Below are 18,730 nucleotides of genomic sequence, written 5' to 3'. Positions count from 1 at the left end.
TCAGCAGTTATTGAAAAAGCAATTTTTAAACAATTAAATAATTTCCTAACAATAACCAACACTGGGGTGAAAGTAAGGGGGTACAGCAGGGTACTGCATACCCCTAAAAGATTTAGCGGGGGTACGCAGTACCTGCAAGAGAGGGGAGCGGCTGTCAGCTGTAAAAAATCAACGGGTTCGCTTAGTGAGTTCACCCACTAATTAGCCGGGACTGATTAGTTTTTCAAGAACAATCAAACAGACTTAATCAGTTAATAAATAACTTTTTTCCCATTTCATATTGTTTCTGAACTGTTCTTTACTATATCAGGGCTGCAACACGTCGATCGCGGAAGGTTTTGAGTTGATCTCTGCTTTAGGTGACAAACTGAACGCTGCCAGGAGGCTGAGACCAGCAGGTCCTCCTCTGATTGGCTTAAAACATTCATAACTTTATTAAACAACAAAAAAAAAGTTTTCAACTTAATGACTCAACAATAATAATCTCAGTGATTATTGTTTCAACAAGGTGTTGCGCAATTCTGTGCGTTTCGGTTCCATTACCAAAATAATGAGCAGAACAATAGTTTAAAATTAACTAATCAACCACCGCTGTGTTCAGGGAGCGAAATAAATATCAACCTGCAAACCTAATGTGGTGACACTAGATGGAAACTCAGATTTTGTGGAAGTTTAGTTTTAGTAAATTGCTCAACAACGCCACCCTGGGAATTTCACCCACAGATTATTACCTCTTGTTTAAGGAACACAGGTTCAGTTACGCAGGGATTAAAACATCCGAGACGGTTTCAAAATAATAATAAAAAAAACATTAAATTCTTTAAAAAATGTTTTTAAAACTAATTTCTTTTTAAGAATGAAAAAAAAATCAAAGGAAATCAAAGAAAATGGAAGAGCTGCAGCAGCTGAGGTTACCGGCCGGAGGGGGTGCTATGGGGACGACATCCACCAAACACAGCAAATCAAAAAAACCTTTAACACCAGAGGCAGTGAAACAACCCAAACTCCAGAATCACAGCACACAGACGAGGAAGACGTCACCACACCAACACCGCCACCGGACCTCAGCAACTGCAAACAAAAAAACAGTTAACCAATATAACAATCTTAAGAACAAAATCAGCCCGACTAAATAAAGAACAAAAGGGTTGTAAACAAAATCAGTAGAAAGATAGAAATCAGACAATACAAGTTAAAACATTAAGACCAGGCGTGGCCCTGCTACGCCACAGCGGGAGATGAAACTGGGTGCGCTGATGCCACACCCCAAACACCACTTCAATGAGGGCGGATAACTCCGCCGTAGTCCAACTTTAGAACAATTGTGAGAACAATTGTGCAGAAATCCGGGAGATTAACGTAGACGGCGCAGAGCAAAGCCGAACAGATCCGGGAAACGAACGCAGACAGAGCAGCAATGGTTCAACTGTGGGGAACCTATAAAAAAATTTGTCACCATTTATAAAACTATAAAACTAGAAGAAACTGGAGCTTAGATGAGTGTTAATTTCTTACCTGCAGATCCACACAACATGCACACACACTCGCAGACCGAGGAAGAGAAGGAACGCAGCGCAGTGGCGTTTTACCTACGATCACACTTCAGTTTAGATTTTCTGACCAAGATCAGCTAAAGTGCAAGGAGAGAGAGAACACCTACCACCAGAACATCAGCGCAACATGCACCAGCCAGCGATTTGTTGCTTTCCGCTGCTAGAGTCCACCGGACGCGAACCACACAGTGGGAGAACAAAGAAACACATCCTGATTGAACGCGCAGCTCCTTATATACACCACGCCCACTTTAAGAACTGGAACTTCTCACCTGGAAACTATTTGTGGGGAATTATGTATATTTCTATACCACTACACTAATATCTAACGGACTGAATGTTTTTAACGTAATCTCTGGTTGGCTTGTGGAGCTGAGGAGGTTGCCATGGCAACGGTGTGCTTAAATGACAGAGACAGTAAAAAGGTGCGACTGGTTTAGAGTTGATCACCTGTTCAGGTTGTTTTACCTTTGTTCACCTTTGCTGTGGCTCTTTACAGCTGCTGTAATTTCTGAACATTCAATAAACGACAAACTTGGACTGATTACCTCGTTCTTTGAGAGTATATGTCATTTACAAGAAACAACGAACACGGTAAATATGTTTCATTAAGTATTTAACAAACAAATGGCTTCTACTGCGATAATCATGTGAAATTAAATTAATTGTCTAATAAAAAAATAGTTTGGTGCTGTCAGGCTCAGAGTCTAAGAGGCTTTTCCTTTATCAAACTTTTTTTTTTGCCTCTTATTTAATGGAAATATTGATGTTGATCAGATTTTCTCCAAAATTAAAACCTTTTTCAACCTTAAAGCTCCACTGTTGAAAATGAGGCTCTAACATTCACAAATGACAGTGAAATAAAATCCAGTCCATCATCTGGTTTGAGGTGATTCCTCTAGAACCTGTTGGAGGAAAAACATCCCAACTTCAGAAGATGAGCTTTAACCTAACAGAGCTCTGTGGTTCCTCCTGTCAGTGTGAGAGTCAGGGTGAGGAGGCGCCATGTTAGGAAGATGAAGCTGCAGGATCTTCAGAACAAACAGGTCATGATGCTGGGCTACTGATTATCCCTCTGTCTGGACACAGGATCAATAGAACCAGTTTAAAAAATGAATGGTTATATGCCAGACATGGAAAACTGGGATGCACTCCATGCCATGAAGTTCAGGATTTAGGTCTCATGGCATCTCAAGGTGTCAACATTGCAGCCAGAGAGCTGAAGGAAGAAATACAGCTTTATTTTGTAGCATTTCAAGAACTACCAGCTTTTATCGCTTCACAAAAATGTCATCAGCACAGTCTCTCTCTCTGTCATCCTCTGAGCTCGGGTCCTCTACCAGAGGCCTGGCAGCTTGAGGGTTCTGCGCAGTATCTTGGCTGTGCCTAGTACTGCACATTTCTGGACCTAGATGTCTGATGTTGTTCCTGGGATCTGTTTTAGCCACTGCTCCAGTTTGGGGGTGACTGCCCCGAGGGCCCTGATGACCACAGGCACCACTGTGGTCTTCACCTTCCAGCCCTTTTCCAGTTCCTCTCTGAGGCCCTGGTATTTCTCCAGTTTCTCATGCTCCTTTTTCCTGATGTTGTAGTCACTTGGTATTGCTACATCCACCACAACGGCTTTCCTCTGTTGTTTATCCACCACCACAATGTCCGGTTGGTTCGCCATTACCATCTTGTCTGTCTGGATCTGGAAGTCCCACAGGATCTTAGCTCGGTCATTCTCCACCACCTTTGGGGGTGTTCCCCACTTTGATCTCGGGGCTTTCAGTCCATATTCTGCACAGATGTTCCTGTACACTATGCCCGCAACTTGGTTATGTCGTTCCATGTCCTGCCAGCATCTTGCACCCTGCTGTTATGTGCTGGACTGTCTCAGAGGCCTCCTTGCACAACCTACACCTTGGGTCTTGTCTGGTGTGGTAGATCTGAGCCTCTATGGCTCTGGTGTTTAGGGCCTGTTCCTGGGCGGCCAGTATGAGGGGCTCTGTGCTGTCTTTGAGTCCAGCTTTTTCCAGCCATTGGTAGGATTTCCTGATATCAGCCACTTCAGTTATTTGTCGGTGGTATATCCCATGTAGGGGCTTGTCCTCCCATGATGGTTCCTCCAGCACCTCGTCCTCTGTTCCCCATTGCCCGAGACATTCGCTGAGCACATCGTCCGTTGAGGCTTTGTCCTTGATGTATTTATGGATCTTGGATGTTTCATCCTGGACAGTGGCTCTCACACTCACTAGTCCTCTGCCTCCTTCCTTACGGCTTGTGTACAGTCTCAGGGTGCTGGATTTGGGGTGGAGCTTCCAAGTCTTAACATCCGTGGCCTTTATCTAATCCATTGGCCAGCTAATTATTCCGGCAGGGTTATCTGATTACTGGTAAGGCATAGCTGTTTATTGTACGGATCTTGTTCTTGCCATTGAGCTGGCTTCTCAGGACTTGCCTTATTCGTTGGAGGTATTTGGCTGTGGCTCCTTTCCTTGTGACCTCATCGAGGTTGCCATTTGCTTGTGGTATTCCCAGGTACTTGTAACTGTGCTCTATGTCTGCTATTGTTCCTTCCGTAGCCAGTCTTGTTGAGGGGGTGAGGCCTATGCAGAACAGCAGTGCTATTTATGCCGATGTCCTTCTGTGCTGTGCTCATGTAGCTTGTTGGGTGGAGAAGAGCCGGTTAATCCTCCTGGCTTCATTCTCTCTTGCTTGATGAGCTTGCTTCATCTCTTTAGGCGGCTGGCCAAGGCTTGGAGTCTTTGTTTGGCAGCTTTGAGTGCTTCAGGTATGGGCATCTGGCTGTACTTCTTAGGTACTGATCTTTTCATTGCACCCTTATGGAGCTCTGACAGTTGGCTCACTTCCCTCCTTGTTATCTTGATCTTAGCCTCTAACCGTCTTTTCCATGGTGGATATTGGGTCTTATGGTTGCTCTTATAGCCAAGCATATCAAGGATCACTGATGCTGAGTTGTATATCAGCTCATTGATTTCTGTTATGGTGTTGGTAGGGATCGTTCTCAATGCTGCATTCACATCTTCAATGAGACTTTCTGATGGTACTTCACTCAGCCGCTGTACTTGGCGTCGGGGTTGTCTGGTGTTCATCCGGGCCATGATTCTCTCTCTCAGGTCAGCTGCTGCCTCGTTCAGCTTTGATGGTTCATTCATTACTGGGGCTACATACCCAATCTCTGGGGTAGTTGTAGTTAACTCCCCCCTGTCCTGACATCCAGGCTCCTCCCCATTGCCGTAGCATTTGTGTTGTACCTCATCAATCTCAAGTTATGATAGCAGTTTCTGTTTGCGGATGTTGGAACAACATCCGCAGTTGTTTAGCAGTCATTGTAGACTGGGGATGTCGAACTAACCATTTTTCCCTCATTCTTTGCATGTAGCCCCTCTGACTAGGGTTACTTGAGTAGTAGCATTCCAACAGATCAGTAGCCCATTTGTCATCAAGGTGCTCTGGTTCCCCAGCACCTGACGCAGACCTTGTTTGGCCGGGCGACGTCTGAGCCGGCATGTTATGCATGTCAATGTCTCTCATGGTATGAGGTAGGCTATATAGCTCCAAGGGTCTTGCCTAAGGACCCACACTGCATAGCTCAATTTCACTGTTGTAACTTATATGTGTGTGTATATATATATATATATATATATATATATATATATATATATATATATATATATATATATTGGTCATAGTACCCCCAAGAATTTAAAACTACTTTCACCCCATGATTGATTGATTGATTGTTCAGATTAGATGGAACTGTAGGTGGTAGAGAATAAGGGGGATGATGAGTAATATTAAGTTTATGTCCTTCTATTTTGTTGTTTATTGAACAGTGCAGACTGACAACAGAAACATCAGGGGCCTCATGCATAAAAGAGTGCGCAATTTTCACAATAAAACTTAGTATACGGACAAATTTAGAAAAGTGCTGCGCACATAAAAATCCAAATGCATAAAGCCATGTGCACGCACACCTTTCCTTTATAAATCCTAATTTGTGGGAAATAGAGCACAGCTTCTCGTCTGCCCTGTCACCACCCACAAATACATATGTAAATTAGTATAAATATCAGGAAGTCTGCCAACACATGAAGCAATAAACATGGCAATGTCCTTGTTTGTAGCAGTATGAGTATTTCAGTTTCATTGTTTAAGTTTAAACAATAAAATATTATAACCATGAAAAATACATCAGGTTTGATGCTTCTTGGTCTAAATAACTAAATGTAATTAGATTTCAGTGTATTTAGGTGAGTTTTGATGCATTGTAGTATGATATTGTTCACAGAAAATGTTTGCGTGCTACCGCATATTTTCACACCACGGAAAAAGTGTGCATATATTTACAAAAACTTTGACGCAAAGTTAATTTTTAAACATGCCGACTTGTGCGTAAAATATGGAGCCGCACATTTTTTGTGTGTACACACGCTTTATCCATGAGCCCCTAGGTGACAAAAAACAGGATTAAATTAGCTGTTGCCTGTGGTTACTTGTGTTAAATGTAGTGTGTAAATCTGATATAATACAAGATTCAAAGTTTCTGTGTTGGTCTCCCACTGGATGAATTAGAGGTGAACAAAGTCAGCTGCAACACAGCACATTAATATAACAAAAAAAAGACAATGTTAGTGCCAGAAATGGCTGTTTATTTTTAGCAGGTTGACTGAACTGGGTGTGCAAACTAAACTGTTGCTCTTCCATTTTTTTAAAGTTCCAGCTAAAAACCTTAATGTCCTTGGAATATTGAAAAAAGTGTATTCAATTCTTATAGCCCTTTCATTTATTGTTGTCAGACGTTAGACAACTTGAAAAAAGGAATAACTGAGTTTCATAGATAATAGAGCTGATGATGTTTCTAAATATTTCACTATATTTCAGCATAGTGCTTAAGGCACTGTGCTGTTCCTGCCACCAGAAAACTGTCCTGGCGTTAGCAAAAGTGTGAAACTTATGTGAAACACTGCTTTATTTCTCTCAGTAATTTTATGGGAAACAGCTTTAATCTGATCAAAACATATGGAGGTTAGAAACCTGAGTTTCTAAACTTAGCTGGAAGGCAAGCAAAATTGGTTTAATTTCTAATGATTTTTTTCCTCAATTATTATTGCTGGTAAGATTTCGAGAATATTTAGTGTTTAAACAATAGTGCAGCCTTTTGTCTTTTGCTAAGTAAATGCTTTCTGGCACCTAAGTGTGCACACTAGTCCAGTCGTAATCAGAGGTTGTGCTAGACTTTTTTTTTGTCTGTCATTTTGACGTACAGCCTATCGGTCATGTACTATTTTTACCTGTAAAATTATAATCATATTAATATGATATGATAGGCTATTCAGACACATTTTTATTATTTATTTTTATTCACCTAGTTGAACCATAAATCCAGATCCTATCACACATAAAGCAGATGAACGCATCTAACTTTTTCTCCGTAGTGACAAAAACCACTGACTGTGGCCCCAATAACTTATAACAAATTAAACAACTCCATTTAAATTACCAGCACTTCACCTGTTGGGGTCTGAAAGCACAGCCTCACAAATTCCTCCTGGTCGCATCTGCAGAGAAATCTGCGCTGGTTCATTAGTATTTTGGATCTTTCTGATCCAAACTGACCAATTGAACTCTGTGAGCTTTTTACCTTGTGTCGGTCCAGGCGTGTACTTTTACAAGGATTTTTTGTGTGGCTTTACTTCCCCAAAACAGACAGATCTTACATCTGCCGCGCTCCTTCTGGGCGTGGGAGGGTAATGTCTTCCAGCTCCATTTGTTAAAATCACAGCTCACAACTAATGCAGTGTGCTGCATTAGTTGTGCCGTGCACTGCGCATGTTACAGTCTAATTAACTTCTGAGCCTTTATTTCCTCAAGATAAACTGCCAGCCGGCTCCTCTGTTTAGACTATAAATGGAAACAGCATTGCATTCTTTTAAATGTTTTATGTTCTCTATCATGTACTGGAGACTGGAATTAGTGGCACCATTTCAACCAAAGGCTTTGAATGCACTCCTGAACCAGATGCGCTCCAAAGCTTCATGTCCATAACTCTTCAACACGCTGTCAGCTCCTTGTCAGCAAGACACATTTAGTTCAGTGTCCATGAGATGATTTTTTTTTTTTATTGATTGACTTTAGTTGCCTCTGCAATGCACTCTTTGCGTAAAAACTTTGTCTGCCCATGTGCACCAGTCAAGGGTGTGAATGAAGGGCAGGTTTCAAATATGAAAAATATTCTGTTAACGTGACCCCTGGTCATAACACATAACATTCTGCTCATCTTCGTCACATGTAACGTTGCTTTAACACAGCAGAACTTAATTTTTGCCTGTTTTTGATGAGGAACATTGTCTGTGTTTTTGCAGGTCTAACGACTGAGGGAGTTTACCGTGTCAGTGGAAACAAGACAGACCAAGATAACCTTCAGAAACAGTTTGATCAAGGTAAGCTTTGATCTGTCCTGATATATGCTCACAGCGAAACCTACTTCAGACACATTTAGTGACTAAACACATTTAATAGACTGAAAGTAATTCTAGTTTCTAGTTTACGGTAGGCCTAAATGCTATGGCTGAAAAATGTATCACAATATAAGATTTCAGATCAGTCAGCATCAATAATTATTGATTAGCTTTTATCCACAGTTCCATCTCCAGCTGTTCTACTAATTTCTCCATTTTTTAAAAAACTTTTTTTAAGCAATTATGAAACATGGTGAACCTGAAACCTGAAATTGCTGCTGTGCAGATAGCTAACCAAAGAGTGAGTGAGTTAGTTGATGGCACCAACTTTGCTGAGCTGGCTGTGAGAAGTTGAACTTCTAAAGCTTTTTCCCAGCATACATCACCCATAATGTTGTCTGGTTCTGGATTGGGGTTCAAATACCACATAGCCAACCTCCTGCCCTCCCCCTCCAGAAAGAAATGACAACAAGATGGCAATACACATAAGTTAATATCAACCCAGTTTTATTTATCAGACTGATACTGATGTTAGTGCCTTAATATCCTGCATCCTGTTGGAGTTCATTCATTTTTATCTCTGTGCTCCACCAGATCTGTTAACCAGTTTCAGGGCCCGACCAGAACCCCTCAGTGTAAATTAGCTTGAGAAATAATGAGATTTGGTGATATAAAAACAGGCTTCAATGCCGAAAAATGATCAAATGTTACAAGCCATACATGTCATACAAATGGAACAGATACACAGTTATATTCACCGTCCAGCGCTGGGCCACACTTAGCTCACCTTATGGATGGAACCAAGTGAGGCAAGGATTGTATTGCAAGTTTAGCTTTTTATTCTTCTCTGCAATCTGTACCCTACCTAAAGGATAGTCTAATCACTTTCAGTCTGTTTACATACGACTGGCAGCAGTCACACATAAACATGGTTATGTAAGCTACAGTGTGTGTGTGTAAGCAGATAGAAGAGGATAAAAAGAGGAAAACACAGAATCCATAGCTAGACATGACTGTTTATTATTAGCAGGTCAACCTAGACTGGGTGTACAAACTAAACTGTTGCGCTTCCATTTCAAAAATGAGACTTTGAATCTTAATGTTTTTTAGTGATCTACTCTCTGCAAATGTAGCTTATTGGCTGGTTGTATTGTGGTGACCTGTAATGATGGGTGACCAAACGATTTGGCTCTTAGAGCTGACTCTTTGAAATGAGTGATGGGAACCATCTCCTCTCTGAGAGCTGTTCTCCATTATAAGAGAAGGACCACACCACACTTTCGTATGGTGTGCTGCTCGCTGTGCTGCTTTTGATAGAGAAAGTGAGAGAGTAACATAAAGAGATGGAGCCTTCTCCCCACCTTTTTCCCCTCTACTCTCTACTCCCACTCTTTCAGTGGCTCTGCTGAGCAGAGTCTGCTGTGCTCACAGCAGAACTTTGTTTTGATTAGCATTGCAACCTTGTGGCCAATTTTCAGGGTCATGCAGTGACCTTTGGAGCGGTAGGGGCTCAAAGATAAAAAGGGCCACATTGAACAAGATCTTAAAACACTGTACAACAACATAGCAACAACAAAGAATATTAATCAAGAATCTAATATTTATTTATTTATTTAAAACATGATATTAGAATAAAATCATGCACAAGAACAAGGAATGCAAAAGACATTTTTTTGTACCACAGTAATCTTAACATGCTGGAAAAGGAGCAGGAAGAAGTACAAAGCTTTTGAACTCCTACCCTGTAAACTCATACAATATTTTCAGATGGGCCCTCATTAGTAGAGCAAATAAAAAAATGGGTTAATTCGTTTTCCATTTTATCCATACCCATAGATTCTTATGTGTTAGCCTCAATTTACAACACGTTAGTGCTATCTCTCACCCATATTTCTATAGCTTGTGAAAATGACCTCCTTATGTGTTCTTTTAATTCAGTGTTTCTCAACCTTTTTTGGGCCAGCGCCCCCCCCCCCCCCAGCCTTTATCCAGGTCCCTCACCGCCCCCCACCAAAGAATTTGTAGGCTACTTTGCACTGACCATTATTTTATCATTAATATTACTATCACTATTGTAGATGTTTTGATTTTTATGGTTGTTTCTGTATTTATCATCAAAAATAATTTCCCAGAGAACAAAAAAGCCATGGGAATAGAAATTATTTTCACAGGTGTTTACAAAAAATGCAATGAACATTCAACTTAAAATCAGTAGGCCTAACAGCAGCCAGAGTGGAAAAAATATTCTTGTTAATATTCTTGTTTTGTGCCATTTTCTAGTTGTTAAATATTCCACAGAATGACCAGATAAAAGATGTACAACATGCCAGTTGAAACTTTGAACTATTTGACTATTTGCAAAATGACTGAGCTCTGCAACATTACAACATGGATAGAACTGTAACTACATTAATCATAGTTCTTCTTCTCTTCAGTGTTTCTGTTTCTGGTGGTGCAGCTCTGTGTTGCCTTCAGGAGAATGGGACATTAGAGAATCATCCATAAAATTTCACCCACATGGCATTTATTGTGCAAACTAGAGCTTTCAGGAGGGGCATCACTTATTGTTTATTGACGCTCACCATCAGTAATCTTCACTCATCACCTGCTGCGTCGCCTAATCGTCATGTTTCACATCATGTGTTGATTTTTCACTGTTCAGCGTCGGATTCTCTGTTTTTATGCCATAATTCACATCTAGTTCGACGCTCCGTTTTATGTCCCGCTTCTCCTGTTTCAGTTTTACGCGATGTGTGCGTCGGTTTTTTTTTATTATTATTATTATTTTTAACCCCCTAAGGTGCAGGGCAGTCGGGAAGCATATCGATGGGGAAAAGGCAGACTGACATAAACCTTTTAAAACAACGGAAACAATTTCGGTATTCTGATTATTGAAATTTAAAAGTGCTGTGTTGTTCTATCACACCCGTTTCATACCGGACCACTTGCAGCTCCGGTGTTACCGCTATAAAATGAACGCTCTCTATCGTGGTATCACCATGGAGGGTTTTCTTTATTTAAGTGGGTTCATTTTTCAGAGGGATACAAAGTCAGGGTATCGTGATTTTAGTAATTACATGTTTATAAGAGCGATTTTCTGTTGTCCTTCCATGGAAGGGGGCAGCCTTCAAACAGAAATAAAAAATAATACAAGTTGCTGCTTTGACATGATCACAGAACTGCCAAAACATATGTTCAAAAATACCAGACAAAGTGAATCACAGCAACGTCATCAGCTGGTTTAACACTGAACTGATGGTGAAGCTACTAGTAGCAGGAGCGGAGCTACAAGCTACAAACACTGAATAGAAGAAGAGCTGCCATGGATACAGTTGCAGCCAAGCATGATTTAATGTTACACAATACAGTTTTACCAAGTTGCTCAAAGTCTAAACTGGTATTGTTGTGCATTTAATGTGCATCTCCCTCATATTGTATGATATTTCAAATAGATATCCACAGAAACAGTAGCAAAATTTTAAACACTGTTTTTGTAACATCTTATAGCTTATTTTTTAGTTCATTTTCAGAAGACATGGGTACTGCAGATCTATGTCATTTCTTCCTTATCATTGATATTTTTTCTCATAATTTAATTAAAGATCTTTATTTTTCCATGAAGTGATCCTAATACTCAACCATAAGAGACAATGTAAAACAATTGTCTTGTATACTTTTACATCAGAAATGGGTTAAAGTCTTCACTCAAACGGAGACTATGAAAGTGTCACCAGTTAATCTTAAAGCACTAAGTGTCTGTTAGATGGGAATCAATTACAGGTAGGATTATCGGACCTTCGGCTGTCGTCATAGTTTAGTTTCGATCGTGCAGTGTGGTGTCCAGCCACCTGGGCACAAAATAATGGCTACAAGTCCAGTTAACTAATTTTAAAACCAGGCATTAATCAATGCTTTACTAGAATCTACCTGTGACGCATGTGGCTAGAGTCAGCGTAAAGTCCTGACTGAATGAAAATCATTATAACCTATTTATGTCACGTTAACGAAGAACATCTGAAAAGTTACCAGGTTCATCAACTGTGGCAGCAATTTGGCTAGCCTGGAGAAACAGAGGAGTTGCATGAAACAGAGGAACTTGAGAAGCTGCAGAAAACAGTCAAAGATAAACCCAGTAAGGTTCATTTCCAGCCTGTCCCTGTCGACATCAGCCTTTCTACCGTTTATACAGATGATGCTTACGACTTCAACACTGATTTTAAATGAACTCCCCCCTTGATTCATGAACCGAGTACTCGGAGTACTCGGAACTCAGGGACCGCTGGTACGAGTTTAGTTAGCACTTTCTTCTGATCCACTTTTTAGGCCAGTTTATTTTATTGTCTAAAAAATAATATTCACTTGCTGCCAATGTTTTGGAGGTAATATTTTTTGACAGGTTTGCCAGACAAACTTTAATTGTAAGAATATTGTCAGATTAACAAGTTGCACAGCTTTGCGTCTCCAGCCCAGAGATGTCTTAAGGTGCAAACGAAATAATGTGGCTTCCATTAAATGAGCAATTAATTAGTTTGCATGATATCAGAACTGTTTACATTTATTGATAAGTTTGCAGAACTTGTCAGTCAATATAAGACTGAGAAAACGTAAAATAATCGTCAGTACTCTAACAATGCTGGGGCGATAGTACAAATTCTGATTGTTTAGTACAGTCTCTTGAAGTGTGGTATATGTTAGTGATCTTTCAATATATTCTTCAATATTCCTTCATATACAAAGAATTATTATGTTTTGAAGAGATCTTAGAGAAAGTAGAGACATTTTCATATCCGTTTGTCGCGTTTTGATCAGGAAACGACACAGTCACCTAATTTTTTACGAACATCTGCGTTGAGGACCCTGTTTGACTGTCACTAGTTAATTCAGGTCTTAATGGGGGTCGTTTTGTTTTTAAGTTTATTTCCCCTTGTCAACAGCCTGTAAACTGTTCTCCAGTAGAGGACACACGGACAAATACTGTAGATATGGCTCATAGTCTATCTGATATTACAATGTAGGAACTTGTTATAATTTTGACTTCTCAATTTGGATATCACCACCAACTATAACATTGGCTGTTAACTTTATATCATTTAGATTAGATGTTTTTGCAGTACAACTTATCGACATTACTTTATATTCCTCTCTATTTGTACACATAAACACCACAAGCAATACCATCAGGTATGTGATTTAAATTTTATTAAATATGATGACACCAACCTCATTGTTTAGTGACATTTCCTGTGGGTAGTATCGCTTAAAAAAAGTTCAGGAAGTGCGGTTGCATTACAGGATCTGAGCCAACAACACACACTTGGCTAGAAGTGTTGAGCAACTCACACTACAGGTACTTGGGAGCCAATTCCTATGTTTTTCTGATCAGTGCTGGTTACAAAAAGCAGAAACTAGCCACTTAGGTTTACATTGCGATGTTCTATCAGATTACCATATGCTGTCAGAATAGCATACATGCAGTGAGTTCCATGCCTGTGCATGTGCATTAAGAAGTCCAACCTTCAGAGGAGTTGTCAGTTTAGCATACACAACAAGTTATGACGAAAATAAGTCATTAAATTGTTTTCAATGATAGCTAGATAGATATACATGCGTTGTTGTGGTTTCAAAGTGTATTTAAAGCAGGGTCTAACTGCAGCTGCAGTCAACTACCACACACGTCCGTGTAAAACTCATTAACCTATTTAACCGATAAGTCAGGATGCCATACAGCTGCAAAGTGTATGACGATCTACGTCATGATTCTATGTTGCTGATTAAATAAAATCATATGGTAATGACGTCTCTGACAGATATAGCAGTGAGTTCGTGCTAAGCTTATGACGATCTGACAGCGTATGCTGATCTGACAGAACACCGGCTATTGATGAGTTGGAATTAATTTATTCTGGTCAATCTGAATGTGAATGGAATTGTGGTAAGGTAAGGTAATTTTATTTATATAGCACATTTTCAGCAACAAGGCAATTCAAAGTGCTCTACATGAGTTAAAAGGAAATACAAATAAAATAACAAACCAAAGGAAAAGAGGAACGGTCACATTAGGGCAGATGGCAACATTCAGACAAAACAAAGGGACAAAACATAGACATGAGTGAATGCGGTGACATCAAAAGGCCATGAAGCCAGGTGGCTGTGGTCCCTGGCATAGTCCGACAGCGGTGTTTGTTATCGAGGAATGATGTCCATAGGAGCGCTCAGCTCCACAGCTCCATGGAAACTGGAGGGGGTGAGGTGGGAAGGAGCGTTGTGTTTACATATCTTCAAGGAGATTAGAGATATGCAACCCTTCCAAGGCCACACGGGGAAAGCCAATTCAGATACAGAATGTCTTAGGTCGGGAAGATTATAAATTTCAATCTTCCCTAAAGTCTCTCCAATACATCTCAGTCCTCGTCTCTGTCCACACCAACAGTCTGAGTGTTTGCTAGTTCAGCCAAGTCCGTCACAAATTTGTCGATAATCCAGGAATCCACAAGCTCCAAACAGCAGAAATCCTGTTATTATGAATAAATCCAGGGTGAATCCCACTGGGTGTGTCCCTGCAGGACAAGAGGGCTCTCCTGTGCCCAGACTTCTTGTCAGAAATTTGATCAATTGCATTGAGAGATCGGTTGACCAGATCCATAATTTGTAGATTTGGATGATGTGCAAAGAAGGGCTCCAAAAATATAGAAAAAGACAAGACAAAAACAGAGCAAGCAGGGCAGGCATGGGCAGGGAGGGAGCAGAGGAAAAAAGCGTCCGCTTTCACCAAGAGCAAGAGAGAAAAGCTACTCATTGATCTGGTTATGCTCAAATGCAGTGTTTTCGAAGAACACTGAATGCTGCTCTGTAGAATGTTGGTTTGAAACATAATTTCCACATGTGACATTAAACATGTGTGTGTCAAATGGGATTTATAGTAAAGTTTTGCAAATGGTTTTGTCGCACAAGTAGCATTTTTCAGCAGGCATCGACACAGCCACCTACAATTTCGAAACATCTGCGGTGTGCATAGGTTTCAACCAGTTAATTTAGCCATCAGTTAATCCATAGCACCAGATTGATGACGGAATTTATAGTTGTAACCTGGTTGTATTTCTCTTATGTTATAATTACACAAAATGTCTTTTTTTTATTATTTGTCTTGTTCCTTATCTGACTGAAACAACTCTGTCATTGTTTTAACCTTTTGTCATGTTGTCCTGTGGGAGAGGTGTGTGCTGTTTATTTTTCATCTAAATACATTCAGTTTATTTATAGATCTATTAAGTAAATTTTTTTATGTACTTTTGTTTTGTGTAGGACTTGGAGCGGGCAGCCTTTAAAATGGTTGTTTTCTGTTTGTTGTTCTCATCAGATATGTTGTATACAAAAGGTTTATTTTGCATATTTGAAAGTTGTGAGACATGGTCCCCTGCCGCCTTTTGTCATGTTGTCCTGCGGGAGAGGACTTGGAGAAGGCAACCTATAACACGGTTGTTTTCTATATGTTGTTCTCGTCAGAATAAATCGAGAAACCATCCTTTTAAAGACAAACCGTGTCACAGCCTGATCAATCAATAAAACCAGCAGAATGCAAAAAGGATCCGTTACATAGAGAACCTTTTGAGAGAGAAACTCGATCAGGAGCCGTCTTTTCCCTTCCAGATCTAGAACTCATCAGGCTCTAGATCTGCATCCCGGATTCACCATCAAGATCTATAGTGGCAAAATTTATGAGCTTCAGAGTGAAAGAAGAGATTATAAAGAAGGCATAGCAGAAGAAGTGATTCATGTAGGAGGGGAAGAAAGTTTTTCTGGATCATGACTATGCCCCGGAGGTGCTGTAGAAACAAAAGGAGTAGTGGAAGTGGAAAGAGTTCTGTGGGGGAAGAACATATGGTTCCAGATGCCATTCCCGGCGAGCCTGCGCGTGTTTCTACGAGGGAGATGCCTCGTAGAAACGCGCACTTCCTCAGCGCACTACAACACGGCTGAGGAAGCGACCAAAGACATGGCGGAGTGAAGGCTGCAGGTGGCGGTGACCAGGTCAGTGGAGAACAGCTTGGAGAAGATCAGATAGATGCCTAACTTGGAAGACCATCGGGGCCAAGAAAGGACAGACACCCAGAGATACAGTAAAAGGATACAAAGAATGACTGCATTGTTTTAAGAGAAGTCAAGGTAAGATTTAAGGACCACTGCCTTATATAATACAATACCTAAGAGGTATTTAAGATCTTTTAGTTTTCTTTGAATGGGTCTATTCAAGTTTGAGGGGAGAAACAAGGGGTTTAGTGAATGATCACTCGGGTCAAGTTAACAGAATTTTTTCCTGAGGGAATTTTTTCACTGGGGTCAGGGCATCTTCCCCTTTTTTGTGAACTTTAGAGCAGTGGAGTAAATATGAACAAAGCTGAATGTAACAGGCCTACTCCCTCTGGCAGGGAGAGGAAACCTTTTTGGGCAGGTTTTCCATCATGGCTCAAAAAGGGTCAAAATGGAGACCCCACTCTTGGAAGTTCTTTTGTTAGTCACAAGTTCATCAGTGAACTTTCTAAAATTGTTCAGTTGTGTGTTAATAATTAATTTATCTGTAGTCCTCCTCGCATCTGCATAGAACTCTGCGCTAGTTCATCGGTCAGTTGGACCGATCAATTGAACTTTTTTTTCCCTGTGCGCGGTCCGGACTTGCGCTTTTACGAGGATTTTTTTTTATTCATTTATTTTTAAATTTTTTTTGCGTGGTTTTGCTTCCCCGAAACGGACAGATCTTACTCTGCCACGCTCCTCCTGAGCGCCGCTCTTCTTCTGGACGTGGTAGGGTATCGTCTTCCAGCTCCATTTATTAAAACCGCGGGGTGAGTTAAGTTTAATTCTTCGCGTCTGCATTAGTTGTGCTGCGCACTGCGCGTGTTATGGTTTAATTAACTTTTGCACCTTTATTTATTTCCTCGAGATGAACTGCCGGCTTCTCTGTTTAGACTATAAATGGGTTAATACAACATTGTATTATCTTTAGTTTTCTCTGGTCTGTAATGGAGACTGAAATTAAAGGCGCCATTTCAACCAAAGGTTTTGAATACGCTTCTGAACCAGATGCGCTCTGTTAATTCTCAGTGTTCAGCCACGCCCCTAACTCCTCCCAACTTCAGCGGACTGACTACTGACCAGCTCTCCGTCTCACGGGTCCGAAAAGCCTCTAATTCCAGAGTATTACCGCAGATAAGAATTTAGAGAACTTTTATAAATAAAAGTTCTCTAAAGAACTTAGAGAGGAAGATTCGTCTAAGCTCTAACTGCCTTCATCCAGATGTTATGCCCCGCTTCAGTCCACGATTCAGACCTCGGAGTAGCCCCGCCGGTGTCCAAACTCATGAACCACTCCTGTTAACGGTAGCTCTTCCCCTGTAATTAACGTGCACTTGTAACCGGCTTAGATAATTTTAGTGACTAGGAATAAGTCCCAGGGACATTATTTATCTGAACTAAAGAACGTACGAAGCCACCATAATTCACTAGGACCACAAGCATTGATTTTACAATGATCAGATGACTGATCAGATGACTAAATGACTCAATTAATTTAACTGTCCACAACATCAAATTAGACTTTAGTAATTTTATTAGCAAGCTTTAGCAAGGGAAAAGGCATACAGTATTCCAATAAAAAATTAAGAAATTAAAACTTTTAAGAATCATCAGAAATTACTCCTTCTTCTAATCCTACACTGTGTCTTAAGCTAAATAGAGGCTTTGGGGGGAGGCAGAATTACTCAAACCCAGATGCAGAGATGATCTTGGCAGCAGAAAACTTTAACATCCATGGATGGAGTCCTGTCTTTGTCTTGGCAGAATCCTTTCAGAATAAATCCAAAGTTGAACTGGTGAGAATCCTCAACGAACCCAGTTCTTTATCCAAATGTGATCTTTGTCTATTCCCCATGTCCACTGTAGCATAGTTGTAATCCTTTGGGCTTGAGAGTAGGGCTGCGGTCGAATGAAAATCCCGGGTTGTGGGTAAACGGATCTTGTTCCTTCCTTGTGCAGCAATCAGTCTCATCATCCCGGGGTATCAGCAAGCAACCCTCCGTTGGTCCTGCGTCTCCATCTGCTCGACTCGAACGCTGCGGAACAAAGAACCTCGATCCTCCTGTCTGGTGTCTTTTTATTCTTATCAGCAGCCACACACTTTCTTTCCTCACGTGCGTTTTTCTTTGACGTCAGCTGCCTTTTGGTTGGCCTCAACCTTCAGATGAACTCCCTTGTTTTTTAGAACTGAACTTCTGAAGTTCTCTGTTTGCCCTCTGCACCTGTTTCCTTCATGCATCTCAAAAATCTCACTTCCTGTTTCTGCTTGGACAGATGATCTCATATCCATCACCATCTTGGAGACATGTCTGTTCTAATGACCTAATGTCTTGGTCACCTCTGCCCTCCTTTCGGTTCCTCTTTCCCCCTGACTTTTCACCTACCATCTACCTCCAACACAACATCAGTGACCTTTAGTTACAGTTACACATTTTACACCATTTCAAGTTCAATTTCAAAATCACATTTATAACTTTTTAGTTTCTCTGATTTAGCATTCATTTATAATTTTATAATAACCATTACTTATTAGTTACTCTTATTATAATCATGATGTGAGTTATTACAGACATTTCTGAAAAGAAACCAAGAATAATTCATTATTCTAATTATTTGACACCATGTTACAGTTACTTCTTT

The 18,730-nt window shown here is 40.5% G+C and overlaps 1 protein-coding gene across 3 annotated transcripts in view; it reads left to right on the top strand.

Moving 5' to 3' along the window:
- The window catches only part of arhgap5 (Rho GTPase activating protein 5), a 104,809-nt gene that overhangs the window by 71,311 nt on the left and 14,768 nt on the right, over window positions 1-18,730 (top strand). For all 3 annotated transcript variants that reach the window (XM_088002425.1, XM_088002426.1, XM_088002424.1), the window contains exon 4: window positions 7,925-8,002. In XM_088002425.1, the coding sequence (XP_087858551.1) occupies window positions 7,925-8,002 (78 nt within the window). The remainder of the gene's footprint in view (window positions 1-7,924; window positions 8,003-18,730) is intronic.

The sequence above is a fragment of the Poecilia mexicana genome, unplaced genomic scaffold, assembly GCF_051168715.1.
Source record: "Poecilia mexicana isolate PSO_F unplaced genomic scaffold, ASM5116871v1 scaffold_22, whole genome shotgun sequence".
In the NCBI taxonomy this organism is placed as follows: domain Eukaryota; kingdom Metazoa; phylum Chordata; class Actinopteri; order Cyprinodontiformes; family Poeciliidae; genus Poecilia; species Poecilia mexicana.
The sequence above is the reverse complement of the archived record's forward strand: the minus strand, read 5'-3'. Positions and strand labels throughout refer to the sequence as shown.